Source organism: Schistocerca piceifrons, chromosome X (genome assembly GCF_021461385.2).
Source record: "Schistocerca piceifrons isolate TAMUIC-IGC-003096 chromosome X, iqSchPice1.1, whole genome shotgun sequence".
NCBI classification, from domain to species: Eukaryota; Metazoa; Arthropoda; class Insecta; order Orthoptera; family Acrididae; genus Schistocerca; species Schistocerca piceifrons.
In genome coordinates this window covers 276,791,331-276,818,956 of record NC_060149.1, presented here as the reverse complement: position 1 = coordinate 276,818,956, position 27,626 = coordinate 276,791,331, and the positions used below count along the sequence as shown (strand labels likewise).

General features: G+C 37.7%; 1 protein-coding gene across 5 annotated transcripts in view; it reads right to left on the bottom strand.

Annotated features, from left to right (window-relative positions):
- LOC124721531 (membrane-associated protein Hem) overlaps positions 1-27,626 on the bottom strand; it is a 186,506-nt gene that overhangs the window by 39,614 nt on the left and 119,266 nt on the right. For all 5 annotated transcript variants that reach the window (XM_047246551.1, XM_047246553.1, XM_047246552.1 and 2 more), the window contains 4 exons: positions 20,895-21,031; positions 16,123-16,370; positions 11,070-11,172; positions 6,567-6,795 (listed from right to left, as the gene is read on the bottom strand). In XM_047246551.1, the coding sequence (XP_047102507.1) occupies positions 6,567-6,795; positions 11,070-11,172; positions 16,123-16,370; positions 20,895-21,031 (717 nt within the window). The remainder of the gene's footprint in view (positions 1-6,566; positions 6,796-11,069; positions 11,173-16,122; positions 16,371-20,894; positions 21,032-27,626) is intronic.

Genomic DNA, 27,626 nt, shown 5'->3' with positions numbered 1-27,626 from the left:
ACTATTGAATAGGGGTCGACAAGAGGTTTTCAAACTTACACCACACATAGCTCGAACAGCCCGTTTTTAAGCCAAAAATACCCTTTTTGAATCAGAAGAATTACTCCAAAAAATAATACCATATGACATAAGCGTATGAAAACATGCGAAGTAGACTACTTTTCGTGTTGAAATGTCACTTATTTCAGATGCTGTTCTAATGGTAAATAAAGCGGCATTTAGTTTCTGAACAAGATCCTGAACATGGGCTTTCCACAACAGCTTACTATCTATCCGTACGCCTAGGAACTTGAACTGTTCCGTCTCGCATATAACATGCCCATTCTGTCTGATTAAAATATCAGTTCTTGTTGAATTGTGAGTTAGAAACTGTAAAAACTGAGTCTTACTGTGATTTAGCATCAAATTATTTTTCACAAGCCACGAACTTATTTCATGAACTACATTATTTGATAATGTTTCAATATTACACACAAGATCCTTCACTACCAAGCTGGTGCCATCAGCAAACAGAAATATTTTTGAATCACCTGTAATACTAGAAGGCATATCATTTATATAAATAAGAAACAGCAGTGGCCCCAGCACTGATCCTTGGGGAACGCCCCATTTAACAGTGCCCCATTGGGACTGAACATCATTACCACTCTCAATATTGCGGAGAATTACCTTCTGCTTTCTGTTCTTAAAGTAAGAGGCGAACCAATTGTAAGCTACTCCCCTTACTCCATAATGTTCCAACTTCTGCAGTAATATTTTGTGGTCAACACAGTCAAAAGCCTTCGTTAAATCAAAGAAAACACCTAACGTTCGCAACCTTTTATTTAATCCGTCCAAAACCTCACAGAGGAAAGAGACTATAGCATTTTCAGTTGTTAAGCCATTTCTAAAACCAAACTGTACATTTGACAGCAAATTATGCGAATTTAAATGCTGCAGTAACCTTGTATATACAACCCTCTCGATAATTTTAGCAAACACCGATGGCATAGAAATAGGTCTATAATTATCAATATTATCCCTGTCTCCCTTTTTATAAAGTGGCTTCACTACCGAGTACTTTAATCGGTCAGGAAACCGACCACTTCCTAAGGGAAATGTTACAGATATGGCTAAGTACTGGGCTAACATACATGGAACAATACTTCAGTATTCTGCTAGATACCCCGTCATATCCATGAGAGTTCTTGGTCTTTAGCGATTTAATTATTAACTCAATCTCCCTCTTGTCAGTATCATGGAGGAGCATTTCAGGTAACAGTCTCGGAACACTTTTTTCTACGAGTGCTATATGATTCCCTGTTGGGACTAGGTTTTTATTTAGTTCACCTGCTACATTCAGAAAGTGATTATTAAATACTGTACATATATGCGACTTATCAGTAACACGGACATTCCCACTACGCACTGATTCTATATCCTCGACCTGTCTCTGCAGACCAGCCACTTCCTTTACGACTGACCATATGGTTTTAATTTTATCCTGAGACTTAGCTATTCTATCTGCATACCACATACTATTTGCCTTCCTAATAACTTTTTTAAGCACCTTACAATACTGTTTGTAATGGGCTATTGCATTTAGATTGTGACTGCTTCTAACGTTTTGATATAATTGCCACTTTGTTCTACAAGATATTCTTATACCTTTAGTCAGCCACCCAGGCTGCCTGTTTGTGCTAGTACCCTGTTTTGAACGTTCTAACGGAAAGCAACTTTCAAAGAGCACGAGAAAAGTCTTGAGGAAAGCATTATATTTATCGTCTACTGTATCAGCACTATAAACATCTTGCCACTCTTGTTCCTTGATAAGGTTTACAAAAGTCTCTACAGCAACTGGATCAGCTTTCCTAAAAAGTTGGTAACTATATTTAACATGTGTTGCAGCACAAAAATCTTTTAGACTTAAAATTTGTGCATCATGATCTGAAAGGCCATTCACCATTTTGCTAACAGAATGCCCTTCTAGTAATGACGAATGAACAAAAATATTATCTATGGTTGTTCTACTGTTCCCTTGCACTCTCGTTGGAAAGAATACGGTTTGCATAAGATTATATGAATTAAGGAGGTCTACCAGCATCCTTTTCCTTGCACAATCACTTATACAATTTATATTGAAGTCACCACATATAACTAACTTTTTGTATTTCCTATAAAGTGAACCAAGAACCTCCTCTAGCTTTAGCAAAAATGTTGTGAAATCGGAGTCTGGGGATTTATAAATAACAACAGTAAGAAGTTTAGCTCCACTAAATTTAACCACACCTGCACAACATTCAAACACCTTTTCAGTACAGTACTTTGAAACATCAATTGACTCAAATGGGATACCGTTTTTCACATACATGGCTACTCCCCCAAACCGCAAAGAGCTCCTAGAAAAGCTGCCAGCCAACCTGTATCCTGGTAAAAGAAGTCTCTGAATTATCTCCTTATTTAAAAAGTGTTCAGATATACCAATAATTTCAGAGTCAACGTCTATAAGCAGTTCACTAACTTTATCTCTAATGCCTTGTATGTTTTGATGAAATATACTAATTCCCTCATTAATCGGATACCGAAGCTTTGTCGAAAAAGGTTTCTTTGTTAGAGAGACTTCCCTTAAGCAGGAATACCTGTCAGCTGACTTCAATCTAAAAAAGGTACAGCTCTAACACCCACAACTACCGGAATTTTCCCATGAGTGATCCCACCACCCCCACCTATGCTGTCACCTACAAGCTTTGCCAACCTCCCCTTTCCATACCCTCTTATAACAGAACTTACGATCACCATCTGGGCCCACAAGTTTAAGCAGCACTGACGAGAGTCCTGTGCAATATCTATTGACAACAGTCTACTTGAAACTGTTGGATACAATGCACAATATAAATTGAAGCTGCTACCACAGTTAAGTAAATCCTTTGACAGGTGGAGTTTAATAACATTCTTATTGTCACAATCCCAACATGATGATGTGGCTGAAAAATTTTAGATACTGCAATAATCGAATGAGTGGCCCATCTCATTGCAATATTCAGCCATCATTGATCTACTGGTCTCCAGCAGGAGTGTGTATCACTCATGTTCCATTCAGGAACAATTTATGTTATTTGTCTGACACACAATAGTCCACTCTCACTCCACTCTCTTGTATACTCTTTCCCTGCAAAGTATCATGTCATCCTTCATGTAACCAACACCAGTAACCATTTTCATAAAAGACTTTCTCTTTATTTTTGTGAATATTTTACCTATTTTGATAGAAAAACTCATCTATGATATGAGGATCACATAACTAAACTTTCAGTATTCAGCCCATTGATAATGGAGGTCAACCTTCAACTTACAGAAAGGCAATGTTTCATGCCAGCTCTCCTGAATTTTGTCAGAATAATCTGAGGAACACTTCAAGGGCATGAGGGTGTTTGTGTGGCCTTCCAGCTAACATGATTTCAGTCTTATAAAGTACACCTGGTATACCACAGAGGGAGATGTGCCTGCCTTAGCTTAAGCTTCTACCAATCTTCCATTCTCTGTGAAATGTGGTTGGCAGTTGAGAGATCATAGATTTGAATAGCTTCCCAGAACCATTATAAAGGTGAAAGGGGTTACAACATGCAAGTAAATTGCTGTGTCTAATTTGATTGTTCATGAGTGTATTCAGGAGTATGTGGATGAGAGTTTAGCAGTGGACCCCATGGCAATGAAAAAATATATCAGTTCTTGAACCATTTCTGTTCAATTGATGTAAATATATGATTTACTGTGGAGATAAAAAAGGATGGATGCTTCTTAACTTGTTTGCCTTAGTTTGCTGCAAAAATGAAAGCACCCCACAACATGAACTCTACTGCAAGCCTACTCAAACTGTATCTGAAACAAGACATTTATCACCCCTCAAGACACCTGTACAGAAGACATACATTACTGCTGTTAAGGGCCACCTATATGAGGAACTTGCACATTTTCAGAGAGTATTTAATGATAGTATAATTGATACATGTCATACAAAATGTGTAAGGTTTTCCTGTTCAAACAGAACACAGACCAATAAGTAGAAGAGGACAGGTTTAAAATGATGGATTTCCTACTATATGTGAAAAAAAATCCTAACAGATGTAAGGAGTATTTCTGCCAAAATAGTTCAGATCTTCACCAAACATAACAATAAAGTGACATTCTGATCAGCACCAATGAACACTACTTTTTTTGATTGCTTGAAGGATGATCTGATGCTTAAAAAGACAGGTGTATACAATATCTCACGTAAGTATGGTCTATAACATGTAAAGCGAACAACACATATTGTTCAAGAAGTGTGCGGCATATTGCCAGTGCAGTTTTGTGAAGCTTCGGATAAATCAGTAATGACCAAACACTTAACTGAGATAGCCTGCTATGTGGATGATGACAATATACCATTTTTGGTATCTAAATTCTTTTACTGCAATTCTGACATCAAAGAGGATTTATAATATCATTGTATGAAGAATTTACTTAGCTGCACAGATGGTTTTGATTTGGATAATGGGTGGGATCTGCTACTTTCAGTTGTCTGCTCTTAAAGGCAATAGCATCCTCCTGCCCCCATTGACACGCCTGAGTTACTTTTCTTCATCTGTTAAAAGTCGGTGGCTGCATATTCGTTGGCACAGTCAGCAGGTTTATAAACCACATGGGGTGATCATACTTTAACTTTCAACTCAGAAGATGGTTAGACATTCCATAGCTGAGTTATGTGGATAAAAAATTAATCTGTTTCATCTGCATTCTTGAAACCTTACTGAGCAATTAGTGCCAGGAAAACTTGACGATTGACATGTAGTCAAATCTCGATGATATTTTAACCTTGTACAAAGGTTGACAAACAGTTAAAAATATAGAGAAGAGCAATGCAGAAAATGTTGCATAGGAAAGTGTAGCACTTCACTATAGCATTAACAAGGCCCCACTATAGCCAACCACGTAAGAAAGATAACTGAGAGAGATGAAATCGAATCACCATGTATGTTTAGTTTTGGTTAAAGTAAATGACAGACTTGTTCATTTATAGTATGATTTTCTATAAAAGAGATTGTACATATTATACTCCACCAATGACACTCAATCATGACTTGATTGTGGGAGTTCATTTCAGACTGGATTAACAAAAGATATAAAGCTACACGAGGAGAAGATTGTTGGTGTGGACATTTTCTTCTGCAAGTATATAAACACTTGATTCTGTAAATTCAAATGCCTGAGAAAATTCAAATGCCTGAGAAAGGTATTTCAACTTATAAACATGAAAGAAGGGAAGATTTACAGATCTAATGACAGTCACAAAAATGAAAAATTCGAAGTGGTAGGCAAACAAAAAAATAGCAAGAAATTTTAATTTCAGGAGGTGTCTGCAAGTAAAATGCCCCTGAGAGGAAAAATAAAAAAGATTTTTTTGTCATTATGTGGTTTAGGAATGGGGAGATTGGCCAGCTGCTGAAGAGAAATAACATCAAATCAATCTTCCGACCTCCAGTTAAAACACACCAACTCACGAGGCCTGTGAAAGATAATGTAGATCACAGAATGCTCACCATTTCCAAAGTACTATATATGTGCAGACAGTATTTTGTCAAGCAAGCCATGCATATCATACAGAAATGCTGGATTAATCATGAGAGGTGTCTGCAATTACTCTACACAGAGAAATTACTTGTAGCTCAAAATGCTTTGAAAACAAACATAATGCTGTGTTCAGTGATACCTCTATTATTACAAGGGATAACAGTCTCTGGGATAGCACAGTAAAAAAAGTTGAGAGAGATATAAATATCTAATAACACTCTCAATAAAGAAGGTGGATTGGATGTAAGTACAGTGTAGAACATGGCCATCACAATGTTAAAGATAACACACCTGACATGGGACAAAAACACTGTCTTATATTGTGATGGACTGAGAACCAGTGACATAGCAGATGGTAACATGGCTATAGAAGGATGAGGCAGTCAGTTACCACTTGACGAAGACTGAGGAGCACTTGGCCAAAAGTTCATAGACGTATACTCACTGGATGTGGTAAGAAATCCAAGAATATTTTTTCAACTGAGAGCATATACTCAGAAATACCACAAATGAGAAACATAAACAACAAAAGATGCTTAAACATGTAGAAATAAATTGTCAAAAACCATCTGTGAGTATCAAAAATAGGACCACATGAATAAGTATTGTCAGTCTAACAGTGAGATCCACTTCTTGTACCACCTTCACCCTATGGAAAATTGGAAGATGTCAAACTAGTGCTTGACCTTCTTTGTATCCATCAACAAGAAAATAGTAATATTCTGCTCTGGAAAACTTGTTCCACTCTCAAGAAGGAAGGAAGCTCCTGATTCACAGAAAACTCGTTGTGCTGCCAACATGGTCTCAAGCTATATGATATTAGGTGAATGAACTTCCTACACAGGATGAAACACTTCTACGATTTTTGAATGTAAGAGCTGCTGATGACACTACAATGCACACACTTCTTAAATCTGATTTCAATAAATTATATATTGAATAATTATGATTAAGAGAGAACAAATGCAGATAGTTACCTTCAGCTCTTGTACCTGACTGGCAATATGCCACATAAGAGTCTCATTCAGTAGTTTCATACCGTAAGGGCCTATTAATTCAGCCAATGCTCGTAGCTCATTTATGTCTGAAAACTCTTCAGCATTAAATGGAATTGCACCTTCTGCTGTCAGGCTAACAAAAGCACGCTGAATATTGGAGAAGCAAATATTGCCTGCACTCACTCTTCTCAATAAAACCTCAGAATACCTGTAAAATGTAACAACAGGACTATTTTTAAAAACAAACAAAAATGCTAAAAATCCGTCTAACTGCTTAACATCAAATACTGAGGTATCTCGTTTTTATAAAACCCAGAGTATATTCGGGTAGATTAAGAAGCGACCTTCAAAAAAATAAAATCCTGCTTATACCCGTTTCAGCACTGATAGTTACGTGTTTGGCCACTAGAGAGCATCTGGTGCTCCATATATAGCCTAACTGTCATGTTTTGGTTGAGATGGTTGCCGCTAGATATTGTCTTTACTGTGTGCAGCTGTGTATACTTGACAACAAAACACCAGCTTTCAGACTGTCTCCTACATTACACTTAAGTAATGCTTTCGAAAAAGAATCACTGTAGTGATCCTGAGTCCGACATTGAATTTAGCAGCTCAGAAAGTGGCAAGTGCTCACCAGTGGTATGAGATGCATACATCCACAGCCAGCTCCTCCAAGATTTATGTTCACAGGAAATTGTTGCAAGATACATGGTTAGGCTTCATAGCTACACAGAAACTAAAAAATGACTTCAAGTTTCAGGATATTTTAGTCAAAATTCAGTGCATGGTATACTCAGGATTTTATTATTGGTGATTTTCAAATTTTATAACATATTATGTTAAGCTTCAAACAGCTGTCTTTATACGCCTCTATCTACTGTTTCGTTACAGGATTTTCTTTTTTTTTTTTCATTAATAAGAAAATATCATTCTTTGGAATATAATTTGCAAAAAAGGGGTTAAAAACTGTACGCCTACAGGTTGTCACTGAATGTAAACTAGTAAACACTTTTGTACAAGAGTGAACTCTGTCTTCACTGACTGTGGTTATGCTAACAATTAAGAAGTAACAAAGAGATACATTAATAAAATTCAGTGGGAAGACAGACTGTGACAGATGTCCTAGAAAATGATAAAGTATGTGGTGTTTCCATACTTAAGACATTTGGGCTATCATTGTACACTATTTCACAATCCCAATACTAATTTAAAATATTATAAAACAGAAGATCAAAACTTTTATTTAGCACATAGTATCTGTAATATTCAATTAAGTTTAACAGCCTTAAGATTCAGCATGTACTGCTGCACTTGTAATCTGAATTGTCATGATTCTTGCGTGCATGAGATCTGTAGATCTGGACCTGGAGTTGTATCATGGATTCTGTTATTTGTACTGACCTTTAATTTGAAATCCATGGCCTTACACAAGTCTAACATTGCATGAACACACTGGGAGTTTTAAGAAAATCATAATTATTGATTTATCAGTTGTTTCTGGTGATTTTTTCCCTGTCTTGTTTTCTAGTTCACAAACACATCCAAAAGTTCTGAGGTCTAAATTAAAATTTTAGCCGAAGTCCAAAAGTGATTACAAGGCCTGAACATATGTTACGTACATATATATGACACCAAACAGTAGGTAAGAATCATATCTAACAACGTATCATAAAACATGTTATGTTGTATGGTAAAAAATTATTTTTAAGGAAAAATATGCAAAATGTAAAATAATAGCTGGGAATTGTTGGCACATTACGTATGACAGTGGAACCAATACCTTCTATAAATGTTGGCATGGCATTACCTGTATGAAGATAAGCAGTGGCACAATGAAATATAATTTTGTAGAATGTGATATTCAGCGGAATATGCAGTTAAATTTTAGCTGCACTGACAGGTCCCAAGGTTCTGTAAATGTTATCACGACTTTACCTGTATGCAGATATGTGGTGACATAATGAAATATAACTTGTAAGACATGATATTCAGCAGAATGTGCAGCTAAATTTTGTTGTGCTGACAGATCCCAACCTAACTGACACATCATAAACCAGGACACATTTCATTAGAAAGGCCAACAATGTGACAATTATTTTTGTAAGTATTATTGGTGCTCATTTCAATCACAGTTATTTAAGTTGTGCTATTAGGCCCCCAATTAACCTCAGAAATCACTGCATATTCCAAAAAAAAACCTGTACTCTATGCACTGTCTGTTAACATCTCACTGGAAATCCATAAAATAATATCCCAACAATTCCCACATAGTTCATACATTTTCATACTACTGCTCTAGGTTATAGTTTCCAACTTTTCTTCTGTTGGGACTATACTGAAGCTTGGCTTAAAATAGGGACAGCCAAGATTTCAGCATGCAAACTGTGCACTGGCATGAGTGCCACAGCTGTCAATCATGTTGCCTATCTGGTAACATCCAGAATGGACTGATACGATCAAGCATCTGAATGTCACACACATATCTTACACAAGTGTTCTTGCTAGTTAGAGTCACCTGGAGTTTTCACTATTTGTGCCGTGTTGAACAATGTCACATTAGTAAAGATTTGTAGGATTGAAGACGAGACTACTTTTTGTTCAATCTGAGGTGGAAATATTTTTCTAAATTTCTCGATTGCATGTAGGCAGGAGAGAGGTTTCCTGCAAGCTGCAAAATTTTGTTCTTCCCAATTTAGATGCTCATCCAAAATTACGCCAAGATCTTTTACTGTTTTTTGAAATGCTATTTGGGTACCACTGACAAGTATCTGAGAGATTGATATACAATGAAAAAGGCACTGGACCAGGAACAGAACCCCAAGTGCCTCCAACAAAGAACAATTTTTCCCCTATGACTTCTCTGAAGCACAGCTGATTCGTTAACATTTGTTTTTTAAGTAGCTGTCGAATCACAGTATTGCACTGTTTGAGAAATTTAGTTGTTTCATTTTGGCAAGTAATACACTGAAATCAACCATAATGAAAGCCTTGCTAAAATCAAGCAGTGTTAAAATGGTATCTTCACACCCTGCAACATTTTCATTAAGTGAAATTTAAAATTATAAAACTGTAAAAGTGGGTGCCGAACTAACATTGGACACATAGAAAATCTCAAGTGGTCGGGGAGGGAGGAGTTGTAAATAGTAGGAAAGCATTAATTCCATGAATGTAAAAGTGGTTTTATATTGAATTTAATTTGATCTTAAACTATACAAAATGTCTCAAATTGGCTTCAAAACTGTTTAACCATAAAGTTGAGCTCCTGCTAATTTTTTGAAGTACATGCAGTTTTTATCTGCAGTCAGGAGGTTTCTATAGGTCGTGGCAAGCAATCTGATCATCTAGAGACAGACTTCCAGCCAGCTCATTTATAACTGAAGTCCTCCTTAAGACTTCTAAAATCTTGGTTGGCCAAAATGTACTGCACTGGTCACAGCCGTGATTCAAATGGCTACTTCAGTAACATGGATAACTGATGCTATATTTTATATTGTACTTTTTACCAATGAAAAAACAGCTACATTAAGTTCACAAGATAGAAAAATTTTCCCAGCACACTGTCTAGTTTTAATGTATACATTTTAGAACATAAGTGTACTTGTGCGACACAGTGTCCAGAAGGAAATAATGTAAGTTATCGAGAGTCACTTCGTAAGTATTGTGAGACTCAACATGGAACAGCATTAATATTAAAAACAATTAATTCCTGATCTGGTACACTTCACTTTCAATACTAGTAGGTGTGGGTTAGTGAATTAGTGGTTAACCATCAGACTATTATTCCCAAAGTCCTAGGATTTCTTTGTGTCACTTATCATTTCTTTCACCTAGGGCAATGATTCACCAATGTGAAAAACAACAAGCTACACTGTGGTTTGAAGTTCACATAAATCTATAGACCCCATAAAACTGGCTGAGTAAGTCAGTTCAAAGGTCAGAGGAAGATCATACTACATATAAAACAATTATGCCTACACATCTATATAAGCAGAACACCGTGCCAGCCCCAGCAGACAGTGATTTCAACTCCCAATGATGATAGTGGATATAGCTATTGAAAGTTTGAGTTTTTGATTCGAAATGATGTAGCTTGTAAACCAAGAAGATTTTATTGAAGCATGCCACTGTGAAGGACTCCGAGGGCACATGCCTTATTGTTTCTGCTTAAGTTTTAACAACTTTTATACATACGACCTGCTTTAGAGTCACAAAAGATAGCCATGACTGAATATGTAACAATATTATATTACTATTGTGCAAGTTTTGTGTTTTTATTGCAGGACACAAATTTTAGCCATCTGTCATTAATATGTTTTATGTCACTATGCAACAGCGAATAAAATTTGGTGATTAAAAAATAGAGATAGCTCTTTAAGGATTGAACATTCTGCATAGATTTTATGCAGAAATGTTATATGTACTTCATTGACAAATGCTTCTGTTTAAAAAAAGCTGACAAGCCTCATATCAAACTATACATACCATTGAGTGTATAGTGAAGCCACTGTTTTTTCACCATGACTATCCATATTTTGTGTTTGCTGCAGCAACGCGTTGTTGAAGACTCGAGTAATGTCAATGTGCACTGCAGAAAATAATAATGATCATAATTAATACATGTGGAAAATACATTAAATGTCACAATCAATAAAGTTGTAATATTAAGCATTACAACAAGTAAAATCCATAAATATACGTCAATGAAAAAACAAAATAAGTCAAATAAATGGGTAGAAGATGTAAGCTACATAAAAATGGAAACATATGATCAAATGAAGGAGAAAATTATCATAGTTAAGCTGGAAAATGAAGACAGTTTAGCAAAGTGCTAAAGTGTCTAAATAAGTAACACAAACAATGTGTATTAGTTACACAAAATTTATGAAATTTATTTACAACTGCAGCATCTTTCTGACATTAGCTGTATTAGGTATGAAGATATTACCTATTGGTGTCACAGGACTTGAACATGGATTTCCTGCTTGTCGAGAGTGGTTGCATTAACCACCTCTGCTATCTGAGCATGCTTCCATGACCAACCCGAACTTCCACATGTCATACTGTCTACAATCCTATCGCTCACAACTTTACATGGATTTCCGCGACAGGGTTACAAGGAGGCAAACGTATTCAATGTTAGTATGACGATCATCATTTTGCCCGTCCGGGCTTGTAATACTTATTTTTAACAGTGTGTGAAGAAAAAGACATTGGCAACAATCTTGCAACTGTGCTAAATTTATGAAATATATTCACAACTGCAGAATCTTTCTGACATTAGCTGCATTGGTATAAGGATAACCTAATAAATTTAGTACAGCTGCAAGACCATCACCAATGTCTATTTCTTCAGACATGGTTAAAAATACGTATTAAAAGCAACGATGGGCAAAAGGACAATCATAATAGTCTCCTTGAAATCCTGTGGCAGAAGTCCAAGTAAAGTTGTAAGCAATGGTGTCCTAGACAGTATGACATTTGGAAGTTTAGGTCAGTCCTAAAAGCAAGCTCGGATAGCAGAAGTGGTTACAGCGACCACTCACAACAGGCTAAAAATCCTGGTTAGGGTCCCAGTTCGAGACAAATTTTCATGTGTCACCAATCATACCTAATGCAGCTAATGTCAGAAAGGCTCTGCAACTGCACACAAATTTCATACATTTAGTACAGCTGAAAGCTCGTCACCAATGTCTGTTTCTTAAGACATTTTTAAAAATAAGTTACATAAAAGGTGTGCCATGTGTTTATTCTAATGAATAAACATTTTAACCTAATACTTAAAGTATAGGACAGAATAAATAATAAAAAATTAAAGAATCCCTCCAGAAAAGGAATTCATGAACTGAAAAATTTTAAAACACCTTCAAGGATCAAACTGACATAAGTAACATGCTCAGTCACAACTGAAGATGAAAAATAATGATATCCATTGTACATTTTTCAGGAGCTTCATGGATACATAATGAACATTCCTACTCATTTTTACTGTATGGAAGAAATTGAAATCAACTGAAAAGAAAAGGGTAGACATGTGAACACTTATAGGGCATTGTAAAACACCTGTCCCAACTTAACAATAACAATCTTACAAAGAGAACCACAGCAACAAGCCTGACATACTATTAACAATTAAATATTTTTCCCTGATTATTACCTGTTCAGTTTTGGGGAACTCATTCCGTCCATCTATTGGGAAGTGAGAGTTATATCCACTACACGAAAGTTTTATAAGACAAAGAAAAGATGGTATATTTTTTCTGCTGTTAAAATCAGAACAAAATCACTTAACTGGATAACTATTTTGAAGAGAGTTATAACAAATTGCAAACAAAGGAAGCACACAAGAGAAATTCTGTAGCAACTGCATTTCTGTTCAGCATATGACTTTGTGAGTTAGTAGCATCAATAAAGGAATTTAAAAAAAATAAGTAAATAAATTACTGATGACTGCTGCTGGCATATTGGTATAGAGGACATCATAAAACCAGTAAGTCACAAAACACCATTATGAGCACACTGACGGTCCTGCCCCGATTGTCATTTGGTGCACATGCGATACAACTGCCTCCATGTAGATGACTTGCATGGGAAATGACACAAAATAGGCCATTTGGCAAAAGTTTGTGAATGCCGGTGAGCTGTGGGACAGTTGTTGGAGGCTCTAGTTTACTCCCTGTCTCCAACATCCCACAAGCATCATGCAAGCATATTTTGCTAATGTTGGTAGTGGATAGACAATTGATTGAGTTGCAGGTAGACCGGAGTAACTGTCAGTCTAATTAAATTAGGTACGTACAGGCTCTTGGGTTGCCTGCATTGCAACAGCCACTATGTCAGGTTATGCCTTATAGTACACAATGTATTCCTTTCAGTGCGGCGATTCTCCATCTCTGCACATTATAAGAACGTGGATCGGCAACTAACTTTGTTAGTAGTTACTACATCCTTGGTACAAAATATTTTTTGGATTAGTCATCTTATCTGTTTTTGGCTTCCAGATAATCGATAAAGTGCATTTAGTATCTTAAGTGGTCCCCATTCAAGATTTGGACTCTTTTCTGTAGTTGTACAACAAATTGTTTGAGAAAACCTTGGATTGGGCAAAATATTCAAGCCACAAGGCATCAGCAATACCTAAATTTTGTTGTCCCCACCCCATTCCTTTCACAATGCACAGCAAGGTCAATGCCGAGTTGCAGTGTTAGCAGGATCTCAGCATCGTTTCTCCTATTTCATCTAGTTAGTGGGCTGCCCCTCTGAGAGTGATTCAGAGGTCAGACAGCACTGTATACCTGTTTTAAATATGAGGTCAATGCACAATGTGTTGCAAACATGTTTCGAATTGCACAGCTGGAGAAGTTGTTGGGAAAGTTGTCAGGAGGACAGTTTTTTACACTTATCGAACAGTGCGATTAATACCTGCAATTGCCATTGGATGCCACTTCTCAGAACTTTTTACTGTTCAATATCCCCTTGGGGCTTTACCAGTTTAATTGTTTGCCCTTTGGAATTTCAACTGCACCAGGAATTCATCATGGATATTTTGTGCAGGTGGGTCAGGACATTCCCTGTTGCATCAACTACCTTCATGACCTCTGCATCATGCGTTCCATGTGAGAGGAGCATTAACAAAATCTGCAGACAGTTTTCCAACACCTTGTAGAGAACAGCCTTCATTGAAAACGAAAAATGTAGACGTCTTCCCCCAAAAGAGTATTTTTTTGGGACATGCTTAACAAAGACAGCTTAGTCCCTATGGACAAGCACATTGAAGCCACTGTCAACCTGCTGGTACCCAAGAATTGTGGGAGCTCTAGTCCTTGGGCAAGATTTCTTATTACACTAAGTTCATTTCCCAGGCTGTGCACATCTGCCATCCTATTGATTGGCTTCACCAAAAGGGTGTCAAATTCATGCGGTCTGCGGACTGTTAACAGAATTTTTAAACTGTGTGTGCACTGCTCCCTATTTGAATTCCTCTGTGCTGTGTAAACCATTAACCTTGGTCATAGTACGGTGTTGGTATGGTTCTGTTGCAGAGGAACCCAGATGGCACCGAGCAGCCAATTGCTTAAGTACTGAAGACACTTTATGGAGTGAACTGTAACTACTCGTTTCTCCCCTCCAATGGAGCCAGCCGTGTCAGCATTGTCTTCTTCAGTGGTTGAGCCATTGCTGGAGAATCCTATGTCATGGCTGGTTTTGTGAAAGAGGCTGCAGCAGAAGCCACACCATTTTCAGTGACCTCTTCAGGAGGGAGGGATTTAGACTCTCCGCCAGCGGACATCAAGATGGATGCAGATGAGCTGGTTCAAATGGTTCAAATGGCTCTGAGCACTATGGGACTTAACATCTATGGTCATCAGTCCTCTAGAACTTAGAACTACTTAAACCTAACTAACCTAAGGACACACACAACACCCAGCCATCACGAGGCAGAGAAAATCCCTGACCCCGCCGGGAATCGAACCCGGGAACCCGGGCGTGGGAAGCGAGAACGCTATCGCACGACCACGAGGATGCAGATGAGCTGTCTCAGTTATCGCAGCAGAATAGTGCAGAATGCTATGACAGAGGGTGTGTGTGAACATAGACGGGCAGAGCTGCAGACACAGGTGTTTACTTGCTGGCAGCAGTAGGCCTGGTGTGGCAGTTTCTACGCAGACATCAACTACCTCGGACCTGCTCTATGTCTAACACTATACTTTTCACTCTATGCTTAGTTTATACAGTAGCTCACATTGGAAGCATTATATTTACTCTGTGCTCACCTCTATGCAGTGTTCGGACACACTACTTCGCTATGCACCGACTCGTACATTGAGTTTCCTTCCCTCTTCCTAGGTTCAGCTTCCCAGGCTTGTAGTCAAATTATCATAAGCTAGTATAGTGAAATATTGTGCTGACAGTGATGGTTCCACAGCACTGTCATCATGTCTGTACAGATACAAAAAAAAAAGGGGGGGGGGGGGGGGGGGGGGAGAATATCTGACCTACAAATGTGGAGCAAAATGAGCATGTAGGGAACAATGTAATCACACTGCAATGCCAGAGATTTGCAATGTGAAGCTGAAGTAAGAAGCAAACCAGTCAAAGACTAGCTCATACAGTAAGAAAAAACAACATACACAAGGGAAAAATATACAAGAAGGTAATAATGAACACTCACATGAATGATTTATTATAACAATTAATAAAATGAAAAACATTTTAAAGAGATTAGTGGATGGAAAATGAGTTAAACTCAACACTGGGGAAATCGAACAAAACACAAATTCCCAACTGAATTTTGAAACTTCAAGCAGCACTCATATGTTTACCACCCAAGTTTGAAAGAGACACAACTATTCCTAATGCAAAAATTACAAAAAAAGAAAAAGAAAAAGTAGAGCTCTCATAAAGGTCTGTTCTTCATCTACTTCAAGGTAAACATATACGATACTAAGTGGGATAGATTACAGTGTTTTGTACATGATGACAAGAGTGATAAAAGAACAAAATTAATATTACAATATTGTTAAAAACCATTACTCACCATAATTCTCTACTGTCTGTAGTACATTCATGTAAGCTCTAACACTTATCAGAAGTTCTGAAGGTTTAGCGATTTCACTAGTATCTGGATTGTACATCACCATTCCTACAAGTGCCCGTGCAAACCTTGTTTCCAAATGCTGTGTCAGATATTCACGGGGTGCAAAAGTGTAATCCCACACATTGATGGTTGAGCAATAGTTAATGGCAAAACATAGTTCAGTCAATGCCATGTGAAGTTTATCCATGCTAAAAATAAAAATTACAGTAACTCTTACTTTCTAGCTAATAATAGAAAAATTTAGTCAGTGGCACAAAAAGAATAGGCCATACAAATTGGAAAATACATTTAAATAAAATGTATTAATTTATAATAATTTTTGGACTTAAGTCTGTTGTAGTATAGCGTACTATTACAAATTACTTTATCACAACAACTTGTACCAGAGACTATATCATACACAATATATGTTATTAAAGATCCTGAAATTGAATTTACTCAACAACTACATGCATGTTATGCCCTAAACCAAATAATTTTTAATGAGAAAGAAAGATATAATGTACTTTATAAACACATCTCTTGTGTAAGGGAAACAACCTGATCCTATTGATCCATTAACCATATAAGCTCATGACACTGTTAACAAAATTGTTGTGTTTGTAAATCTTGTTATTGACATCCAACCATAAGAAAACTCATATTATGCCTTAGTGAGTAAGGAAAATGACAAGCAAAATGCTGACATTCCACACAGCTACCAACTTCTGCCTTAGAATTGAATCAAACACTTTTAGATTCTTCTATATGGTACTGAAAAATCTTGGGTGAAGTACAAGCAACAGAATGTGAAAAGATAGCACAAGGCAGAGAGGAACATTAGAGTTTAACATCCCACTAATAAGATCATTAGAAAAAGAGCACAGAATCTGATTGGAGAATGGAAGGGCAGGGAAATTGGTGATGTCCTTTACAAAAGAAAGGAAGGCACATCAGTGTTTAATGTCCTGTTGAAAACAAGGTCATTAACTTTAGAAGAGAATTATCCCAACTGTAGTGCTGACATATTTAGGGAAAGCATGGAAAACCCTTATCACAATGACTGGCCAGATATTTTCCTGGCTGTCCTTGCACACAGGTCCTGTGTGCTAACCATTACATGACTTTGCTTCATAAACATGAAGATAACCATTAACTGGTTAGTGCAAGCACACAAACTGTATAGTGCAAGCACTGAGTCGCAAATTGGCAAATAAACATGTTCTAGTTTTTCATGGTTATATAAACCGCTATACCTGTATACATTGTGTGATTATCTCCACACATTCTACAGATAGTTTTCTTTAAATTTTGTATGGAAAGTTCTGATTGAGAATTGCAAATTATTTAGGAATAAAGGAGACAACTAACCGAAAGGCAGGAGTGCTGCGTCATCGACAGGTACACAGACACAAGGTACAGAGCTTTGCTAGCTTTTGGAATGAACTTCCTTTTCCAACCTTGTAGGAGAAAAAACACACACACACACACACACACACACACACACACACACACACACCACACACACACATATGCACATGTCTGTCTCCATATATTGTGCTCAGTCAACTGCCAGCTCTTTCCTGTGCCAGGGTGAGTGTACTGGGGTGAGGTGGGCACCCCTGTACACTCACCGTGGGCCAGGAAAGAGCTGACAATCAACTGAGCACAATGTAGGGAGACAGGCATGTGCGTGTTTTCCTATAAGCTTGAAAAAGGAAGTCCATTCCGAAAGCTATTGACAATGCAGCACTTCTGCCTTTCAATAAGTCATCTTCTTTATTCCTAAGTAATTCTTTTTATTTATTTTTTTATTTTGTTATCCTGGTGGGCTAAATTAAATCTGTGCTCTCTTTAACTATATAGTGACCTCTGACTGTCACTGACCACAGCTTAATTAAGAGTCTAAATTTCAAACCATATAATGCCAACTGGCTGCCACATCATTTTCTGCAAATGGTGTCATTGATATTGAGAAGCACGTGGTCACATTATCTCAGGTGTTGACATCTTTCTGAGAACCAGAACCACAACTTTTCATTCAAACAGTTCCTCAATTGTCCTTTCCAGCCCTACCTAGTTCCCTCACCAAGGAGAAATTCCTGGCAGTACTAGAAATCGAACCTAGCTCCTCTGCATGGTTGTCACACATGTTGATTGCTTTGATACGGACACAGACAACCTATCCCCTGGCATGGCATAGCTAAACCCAGAAATCTGGATTATTAAAAACTTGACTGATTCCTTCTCATTAAATAGCTTCAGTTTAGTAATGAAAAAATTATTATCTACAACTTATAACTAGCCCTTTTTTTTCTTTTTTTCACTGTCTGAGTTGGGTTCAAATTTTCAGTCTCCTACAATTCAAACTGTAATAAAAAACATTAGGACCTCAAAACTATGAAAACACTTTTGGAAGAAACCAAGATGTCTTTATAAATCTGAAACTGTCAGGGACTATTAAGAAAGCATATTATAAATACACCAAGGCAACAAAACTCATGAGATACCTCCCAATATCATGTCCAATCTCCTTTTGCCCAGCATAATGCAACAGCTTTATGTGGCATGGACTCAACACAAGTTGTTGGAAGTCCCCTGCAAAAACACTGAGTCATGTTGCCTATAGCTGTTCATAGTTGCAAAAGTATTGCTGGTACAGGACTTTGCACATGAACTGATCTCTCAATTATGTCCGGTAAATGTTAGATGGGATTGATGGGATTGATGTTAGGTGATCTGAGTGGCCAAATCATTCACTCGAACTGTCTAGAGTGTTCTTTAAACTAATCACAAAGAACTGTGGCCCAGTGACATGGCACATTGTCATCCACAAAAATCCTATCATTAAATGACTGCAGATGGTCTCCAAGTAGTCAAATACAACCATTTCCAGTCAATGATCAGTTCAGTTGGACCAGAGGACCCACTCTATTCCATGTAAACATAGCTCACATCATTATGGAGCCACCACCAGCTTGCACAGTGCCTTGTTGACAACTTGAGTCAATAGCTTTGTGGGGTCTGCGCCACAACTGGATCCTGCCATCAGCTCTTACCAACTGAAATCGGGACTCATCTGGCCAGGCCATAATTTTCCAGTACTCTAGGGTTCACAAGCCCAGGAGAGGTGATGCAGGCGATATCATGCTGTTAGCAAAGGCACACTCATCAGTTGTCTGCTGCAACAGTCCATTAACACCAAATTTTGCTGGACTGTCCTAAAGGATACATTCATCATACATCACACATTGATCTCTGATGTTATTTCACACAATGCTAATTGTCTGTTAGCACCAACAACTCTACGCAAATGCTGCTACTCTCCATCGTTACACGAAGGTGGTCAGCCACTGCATTGTCTGTGGTGAGGTAATGCTTGAAATGTTGTATTCTCAGCACATTCTTGACACTCCAGATCTTGCAATATTGAATTACCTAAAAATTGCGAAATGGAATGTCCCATGCATCTAGCTCCGACTACCATCCTGCTTTCAAAGACTGTCAATTCGAGTCACGCGACCATAATCATGTTGGAAAATTTTTCACTTGAATCACCTGAGTACAAATGACAGCTCCACCAATGCATAGCCCTTTTATACCCAGTGTACACGATACTACTGCCATCTGTATGTGTGCGTATCACTATCGCATGACTTTTGTCACCTCAGTGTAAATACCCCAAGCTCACTGATGACTGACCTGTGTATGCATCATTTTAGGTTGTAAACACTAACCTGTCTGCATATTAGCTTTGCAAGATGCCAGGAGCACTGAGTATGAAACAAATATTTTTCTGTTGTCATTTTTAAACATTTACATTTAGATTGCTAGACCATTTGTCATTAGACTGAGTTTGGTCCATTCTTGTCTAGAGAAAACTTTCTACTGCTTACATTAGTTGGGCATAAATGTGGTTTCCATTTCTTGTAGCACTCAATTTTCATTTCATCCAATCTAGTTTACAGAAGACATTAAGATCTCATTTATTAAATTTTGTTGCAATATATTACAATCACCAATACAATATTTTTATAGCTGATGAAGTTTAATGGAAAATTATATCTTGTTTAAGCTGTCAAAACATCATGAATAAATTACTCTACTGAGAATATGCAACTGTCCTTAGTGAGCCAATCTCAGTTCTCCAGTAAATCTCTTTTAGTTTAAACATATTTTCAAGTCAATATACTAGACTGTCTGTCAACAGAATTCCAAGCAATTACAGGACGCATTTCTTCATATACTATGTTTGAGAAACTTTAACAAGTTACAAGTCTCATGAATAAAAAAAATCACAATTTTCAATAATACATATGAGGTAGTGATGGTTAATATTTCAGGTTTATTAAGTATTTCAATTAATGTTCTAAAAACTGGGATATTAGTAATAACGGAGTAAATAATGTAATATCACTTTACTGTGTTCAACTGAATTGGATCATGTTTCCAGTCAAAACACAAGCAGTTGTCCTTTCCAAATAGGTACTTTTTAAGTACTAGAAATGTGTGACATTCAAGACTATCGAGTTCTGAATTTTGTATGTCATAAAACATAAACAGCACAAAAATACTGAGAAAGACTATTCACATTAAAGACATTTTTCACTGATTTAATTGACTAGGAGTGACCCATATTCTTAAAATTATATATGAAAATGAAACTACCAGCACGTTACTAACTGCCAGCAAAAAATATTTCCATCATATAAATGTGGGAAAAAAAAACTTACGTGGTGAGTTCTTCTCTGGTTTTTCGATAGCTTTCAACTCCAGGTTTGGCTATTTCTGGAGAACTCTTCTTATTCTTGTCTTTCTTTTTTCTGTTTACAACCTGTGATATTAAAATTGCACAGTGTTTTGGAAGTAGCTGAAAAATAAAATGTAAACTTTGAGAATTTTAAAAAGTTAATGGGTTGTTTTAAATACACTAAGAACCAAATTTCTAAGCAAAAGTCTTGGGAGATCAAGTATCAACAGTCTTTCACACTTCCTACAAAACAAAGCTGGAATTTGATATAGCTTTAGATTAAATCTAGTATTGTTGAGAGAAGTTGCATCATTTCATTTCTTCAAGTTCATCATGGACTGTTAGTGAATCAGCTGTTGTAATCAATGTATCTGAGTCTTGTTCCAGTTTAATTAACTGTACTATTCTTGAGCTCACAGAACCTCCTTTTTACTAGTGAATGCTTTGGTTACTAATACTTTATTCCTAGACCTTTTTTATCACATTCACAACATATATAAACATATTTTTTTGCTTCTTTCTTGGTTAGTCCCCACATCTTCAAACAAAGTCAAACTGGACTCCAAACTCAAATCATTTTAAGAATTTGTGCACACAAGAGCATGATGAAGAAATTTTAATTGTTTTCTACACTGTCCAATCACATTAATGAGACTACCTGTCAGAAGCCTGAATAACCACCTTTCACAGTGCGAACTCCTGCGAGACATGCAGAAAGAGAGTCAACGAGGTTCTGGAAGATACCAACAGAAACACTGTGGCCATCTGCCCTACGTTTCCATGGCACGAACAGCCTGATTGAGGTGGTCCCACAGATTCTCTATTGTGTTTAAATCCAGGGAGTTCGGTGTCCAAAGGAGTACAGTAAACTCATCCTGGTGCTTTTTGAACCATGCATGTACACTGCGAGCTGTGTGACACATTGTATTGTCCTGCTGGTAGATGCCACTGCGCTGGGGAAAAACAAAGTGCATGCAAGGGTCGACATAGGCCCCAATGATAGATGCTTACTTATATTGAACCATTGTGCTTTCCAGAATGATGATATCACCCATGGAAGGCCACAAAAACATTCCCCAGACCATAACACAATCAGGGTCTTTGCTTTCAGGTGTTTCAAATTGCACACACCAAAGGCCATCTCTCCAATGGAGCGTAAAATGTGATTCATCTGAAAAGGACACATGTCGGCACTCAGTGAATGCCTAGTTGCAGTATCGGTGTGCAAATTCCACACTTAATTGCTGATGAACAGCAGTCTGCATAGGCATATGAAACAGACACCTGCTGCAGAGGCCCATACATAGCAACAACTGAACAGTCATTGAAAAGACATTTTTGGTAGCTTCCTGGTTCATCTGTGGTGAGTTTCTCAACAGCTACATGTCTACTTGCCAGTAAACATCACCGCAGCCGTCGTTCACTCCAATCATCTACGGCCCATGGCGCACCACAGTTGCCTCAGTGCCGGTTTTGGATAGTACCTTTTTGCCATGCATGGTATACTTTAACCACAGTGGTACACAAACAGTTTACAAATTTAGGTGTTTCAGAAATACTTCCACATTTGGACCAAAAGCCAATGATCGTCCCCTTTTGGATGTCAGATAAAAGGCTCTGTTCCTGCATTATGGTACTGACTGTACTGTTTTTCCACAACGTGCTTTATACACCCTCCAGTGCTAGTGCTGTCATCTGCCATTTGTGAGTGGCTACTGCACACAAGCATCAAACAAATGTGGTGGTCACATTAATGTGAATGGACCAAGTATATATATCTGATCCACTGTTCACTGTTGCCTTTACTGCTAAATTATTTACATTCTGCCAGAAATCTCAATATTTTCTTTCTTTAATGTTGCTCTCAATTAACAAACGTACAGTAACGAAAATCAGATACACAGTAAATAATTTCCACACATTAATTATAGTCAAAACAATGGTTTATTACAGCTGAAAAGTACAAAACAACTGAACTGTTAACTGAATGAACAGGATAGTGTTGACAGAATTTGATCAAGTACTGTTACACACAAATGAAGACAAATTTCATTAAAAATGAAAGGAGAAAGTTGCAGACATGACATTTGACAAAATACCAGGGGCACAGAGGATGATAGATTAAAGGCCAAAATAATAAATGTCTTTTTCCAAAGCTGTTTCACAGAGGAAGACTGCACTGTAGTTCCTTCTCTAGATTGTCGCACAGATGACAAAATGGTAGATACTGAAATAGATGACAGAGGGATAGAAAAACAATTAAAATCGCTCAAAAGAGGAAAGGTCGCTGGACCTGATGGGGTACCAGTTCAATTTTACACAGAGTACAGAAAGGAACTTGCCCCCCTTCTTGCAGCGGCGTACCGTAGGTCTCTAGACGAGCGTAGCATTCCAAAGGATTGGAAAAGGGCACAAGTCATATCCATTTTCAAGAAGGGATGTTGAACAGATGTGCAGAACTATAGACCTATATCTCTAACATCGATCAGTCGTAGAATTTAGGAACACGTATTATGTTCGAGTATAATGACTTTTCTGGAGACTAGAAATCTACTCTGTAGGAATCAGCATGGGTTTCGAAAAAGACGATCACGTGAAACCCAGCTCGCGCTATTCGTCCACGAGACTCAGAGGGCCATAGACACGGGTTCCCAAGTAGATGCCATGTTTCTTGACTTCTGCAAGGCGTTCGATACAGTTCCCCACAGTTGTTTAATGAACAAAGTAAGAGTATATGGACTATCAGACCAATTGTGTGATTGGAGTGAAGAGTTCCTAGATAACAGAACGCACTATGGAGAGAAGTCTCCCGAAGTAAGAGTGATTTCAGGTGTGCCGCAGGGGAGTGTCATAGGACCGTTGCTATTCACAATATATATAAATGACCTTGTGGATAACATCGGATGTTCACTGAGGCTATTTGTGGATGATACTGTAGTATATCGAGAGGTTGTAACAATGGAAAATTGTGCTGAAATGCAAGAGGATCTGCAATGAATTGACGCATGGTGCAGGGAATGGCAATTGAATCTCAATGTAGATAAGTGAAATGTGCTGCGAATACATAGAAAGAAAGATCCTTTATCATTTAGCTAGAATATAGCAGGTCAGCAACTGGAAGCAGTTAATTCCATAAATTATCTGGGAGTAGGCATTAGGAGTGATTTAAAATGGAATGACCATATAAAATTAATCGTCTGTAAAGCAGATGCCAGACTGAGATTCACTGGAAGAATCCTAAGGAAATGCAGTCCGAAAACAAAGGAAGTAGGTTACAGTACACTTGTTCGCCCACTGCTTGAATACTGCTCATCGGTGTGGGATCCGTAGCAGGTAGGGTTGATAGAAAAAGATAGAGAAGATCCAACGGAGAGCAGCGCACTTCGGTACAGGATCACTTAGTAATCGCAAAAGCATTACGGAGATGATAGATAAACTCCAGTGGAAGTCTCTGCAAGAGAGACGCTCAGTAACTCGGTACGGGCTTTTGTTGAAGTTTCAAGAACATACCTTCACTGAGGAGTGAAGCAGCATATTGCTCCCTCCTACGTATATCTCATGCAGAGACCATGAGGATAAAATCAGAGAGATTAGAGCCCACACAGAGGCATACCGACAATCTTTCTTTCCACAACCAATACAAGACTGGAATAGAAGGGAGAACCGATAGAGGTACTCAAGGTACCCTCCGCCACTTGCGAAGTATAGATGTAGATGTAGATTTATAATCTTAAAAGAAAGATTGTAACTTCAACTTGTCTTGCTCTGAACACAAAATGCTTATAACAAACAACATTATCTGTTAGTATTTAAAGGCCCAGTGTTGAAGACATATTAAAAAGTAAAAGTGGAACTTGCACTCTGAGGGTATTGTACAAACTTTATTATGTATATAGATGATAGTAATGACAATAGTAACAACAGTAATAATTAATAACAATAATAATAATAATAATAATAATAACTGTGTGTGGCTCAGGGGCCTGGTCCAAGTCTTTCTATCAAATATCACTTTGGCAACTTGTGAGTCCCTAACATACCATAATTATTCAACCGGGGAAAGTGGATCTACAGTTTAACATGGAATCTGAACCTGATTCAAACCAGCAACCACTCAGTTTCCAGGCATGCCGTTTACCACTCGACCACCAGGCCAGATATTTATATATGTAGTTGATCTTTAGGTAGGGACAGGAAAATTTCACAAAAACAATAATGCAAAAAATAATACAAAATTAGCAGTTTTCAGTGAAATACCACAAAATCAATGATTTTTATGAGATATTGCGAAATTTGTCATTTTACTGTATAAAAATGTTATAGATCTGCAGGCAGTCGTTTACTAATACCCGTAACTGGCAGTTACTGAATGTTAAAATCACGGTTTAACTTCGAATCAAGTCTGAGGTTTATGTACTATCTTAAAACAACACTTCATTTCTGCAATACGTAGAACATGCTTTGATGTCATGATGATAGTAGCCCTGAATTTGATGGGGAAAAAATAAAATAAAATAAAATAAAAAATAAACTGGCTAATAACAATGATTTTGAAAAAAACATGGAATTTGGCAAAAAACACAGAATTGGGCAAGAGAACACTATTGAATTTGGCAAAAACAAACAAGATAAAATTTAGGGAAAAAAAAGCCACCGAATTTGGCAATAAATAACACTTAAGTTGGAAAAAACACTGACGTTGGAAAAAACACTGACGTTGGAAAAAGACACTGACGTTGGAAAAAAAACACTGACTTTGGCAAAAAACCACAGAATCTGGCAACAAACAACACTAATTCTGGTGAAAAAACAATATCTAATTTAGAAATAATAAATACGGAATTTGGTAAAAAGCACCAAATTTGATAAAAAACACCACCACATATGGTAAATAAGTGCCAAATTTCGTAAAAAAGGAACACCAAATTTGGTAAAACAACATTTTTAAAAAAGTAACACCGAACCTGGCAAGAAAAAATATCAGCAAATGTGGGGGAAAAACCGAATCTGCAAAAAATAAACAAACACTGAATTTAGCCATAAAATAAAACAATTCTTTTCCTATCCCTATCTATAGGTTCTGATAGTGATTCTATATGTATCAAAATGAGTGACTTATGTGACTGTATATTTTGATTGCATTGACTTAGAACCTTACAGTTTTTGCACCAGCAAGGGACAAGAGACCATATGTGACATAAATGTCAACCTGATACCACTTGCCATTCCTGAGAAACAAGTGTCTTACCAGTCAGACAGATAGACAAACAGACAACTATATGATCCTATAGGGGTTCCAGTTTTACCTATTGAGGTATGGAACTGTAACATTTACTAATAATGTTGGCGGAAGTTGGATCTTTGTTGCTTTCTGCAGTGCTAGAGAACTGGGTCTCCATTACTGCCATACATCGAGAGTGTAGACAACATTTGGGTTCTCATTTTGGTACCTTGATCAATGTCCTCAACTGTATAGGATGTCTTCAAAGATTTTACAATAATCTTCCAAGTATAATTAATTACCATCCTTATACATGAATTTCAGAAGAGTACAAAATGCAGGAAAAGATGTCCTTTCAAACTATCTGGGTGCAGTGTCAACAACAAATCACTTTTAACTGTGACACAGTTATTCATTCCACAATACTACTCAACCACAGTTCACATCATAATGATATTGGAATAGATAAAGAGTTTGAAGAAATTGAGAAAAAGAATGCCAGGATTCACAATGTTTCAGTCTAACCGAAACAGTATTACAAAAATGCGATAATTTTTCTCATGTAGCTACACATCATATTAAATGGTCTACAACAAGTAATATTTTTCTTGGTGGCTAGTTGAATATAAATGTAAATGTAGATGTATTACAATCTAGAGAGCTCCTATAGTAATAGTATAATACAATGTTTTCTGTTTGCATTAAAGGTGCAGATAAAAATGCCTGATATAAGCAATTTTCAAGAGATTATGTTAAGTATACCCTTTGTCTAGTACCTTCCGCCGTGGAAGTCAAACACGCGGCACAACAAATGGATGTGGTCAGCCCATAGAGGGCTCCGCCTCCACGGCGGCTATTCCGCGCAGCGAGGGTGCCACCGCTAAGCCACGTGCAGACAGCGGCCAATAGCCGCTCCCTCCGGTTTCGTATATAGGGACCCGCTCTGCCCTGGTCCAGCCAGTCTGGTACTCGCTCTGGATTTCGTTTCTATCTCGGCGGTACTGCGTTCTGGTCGTTGCTCGTTGTTGACATTTGCCTGGCTCTGGTTCCGAGTGGATTTACGTTTGGTGTTGTGGTTTCCACAAGCCTCCATTGTTTATCTCTTCCTTGTTGTGTCGCTCATAGTCGGTCGTGGTCGGTTGTTGTCAGTTGTCGTTGGTCTGTCATCTGACTCGTCCTGTGTTTACCCGGTGGTGCGTGCTCCACCGCTGGTGGCTCCGATCCACAGCCCAAGGTGTTCCCGCTGTTGGTTGTGGTTACTACACTTTGTCCTTTAAGTTCTTGTAATATGGCTCCAATGAGCAATTTCTAACCAGCTGGATTACACTGTAGCAAGTGTGTGTGTGTGTGTGTGTGTGTGTGTGTGTGTGTGTGTGTGTGTCTGTGTGTGTGTGGGGGGGGGGGGTTGGGGGGGAGGGGTTGGGGGGGGGTGCACATGCACGGTAGAGAGAGAGAGAGAGAGAGAGAGAGAGAGAGAGAGAGAGAGAGAGAAAT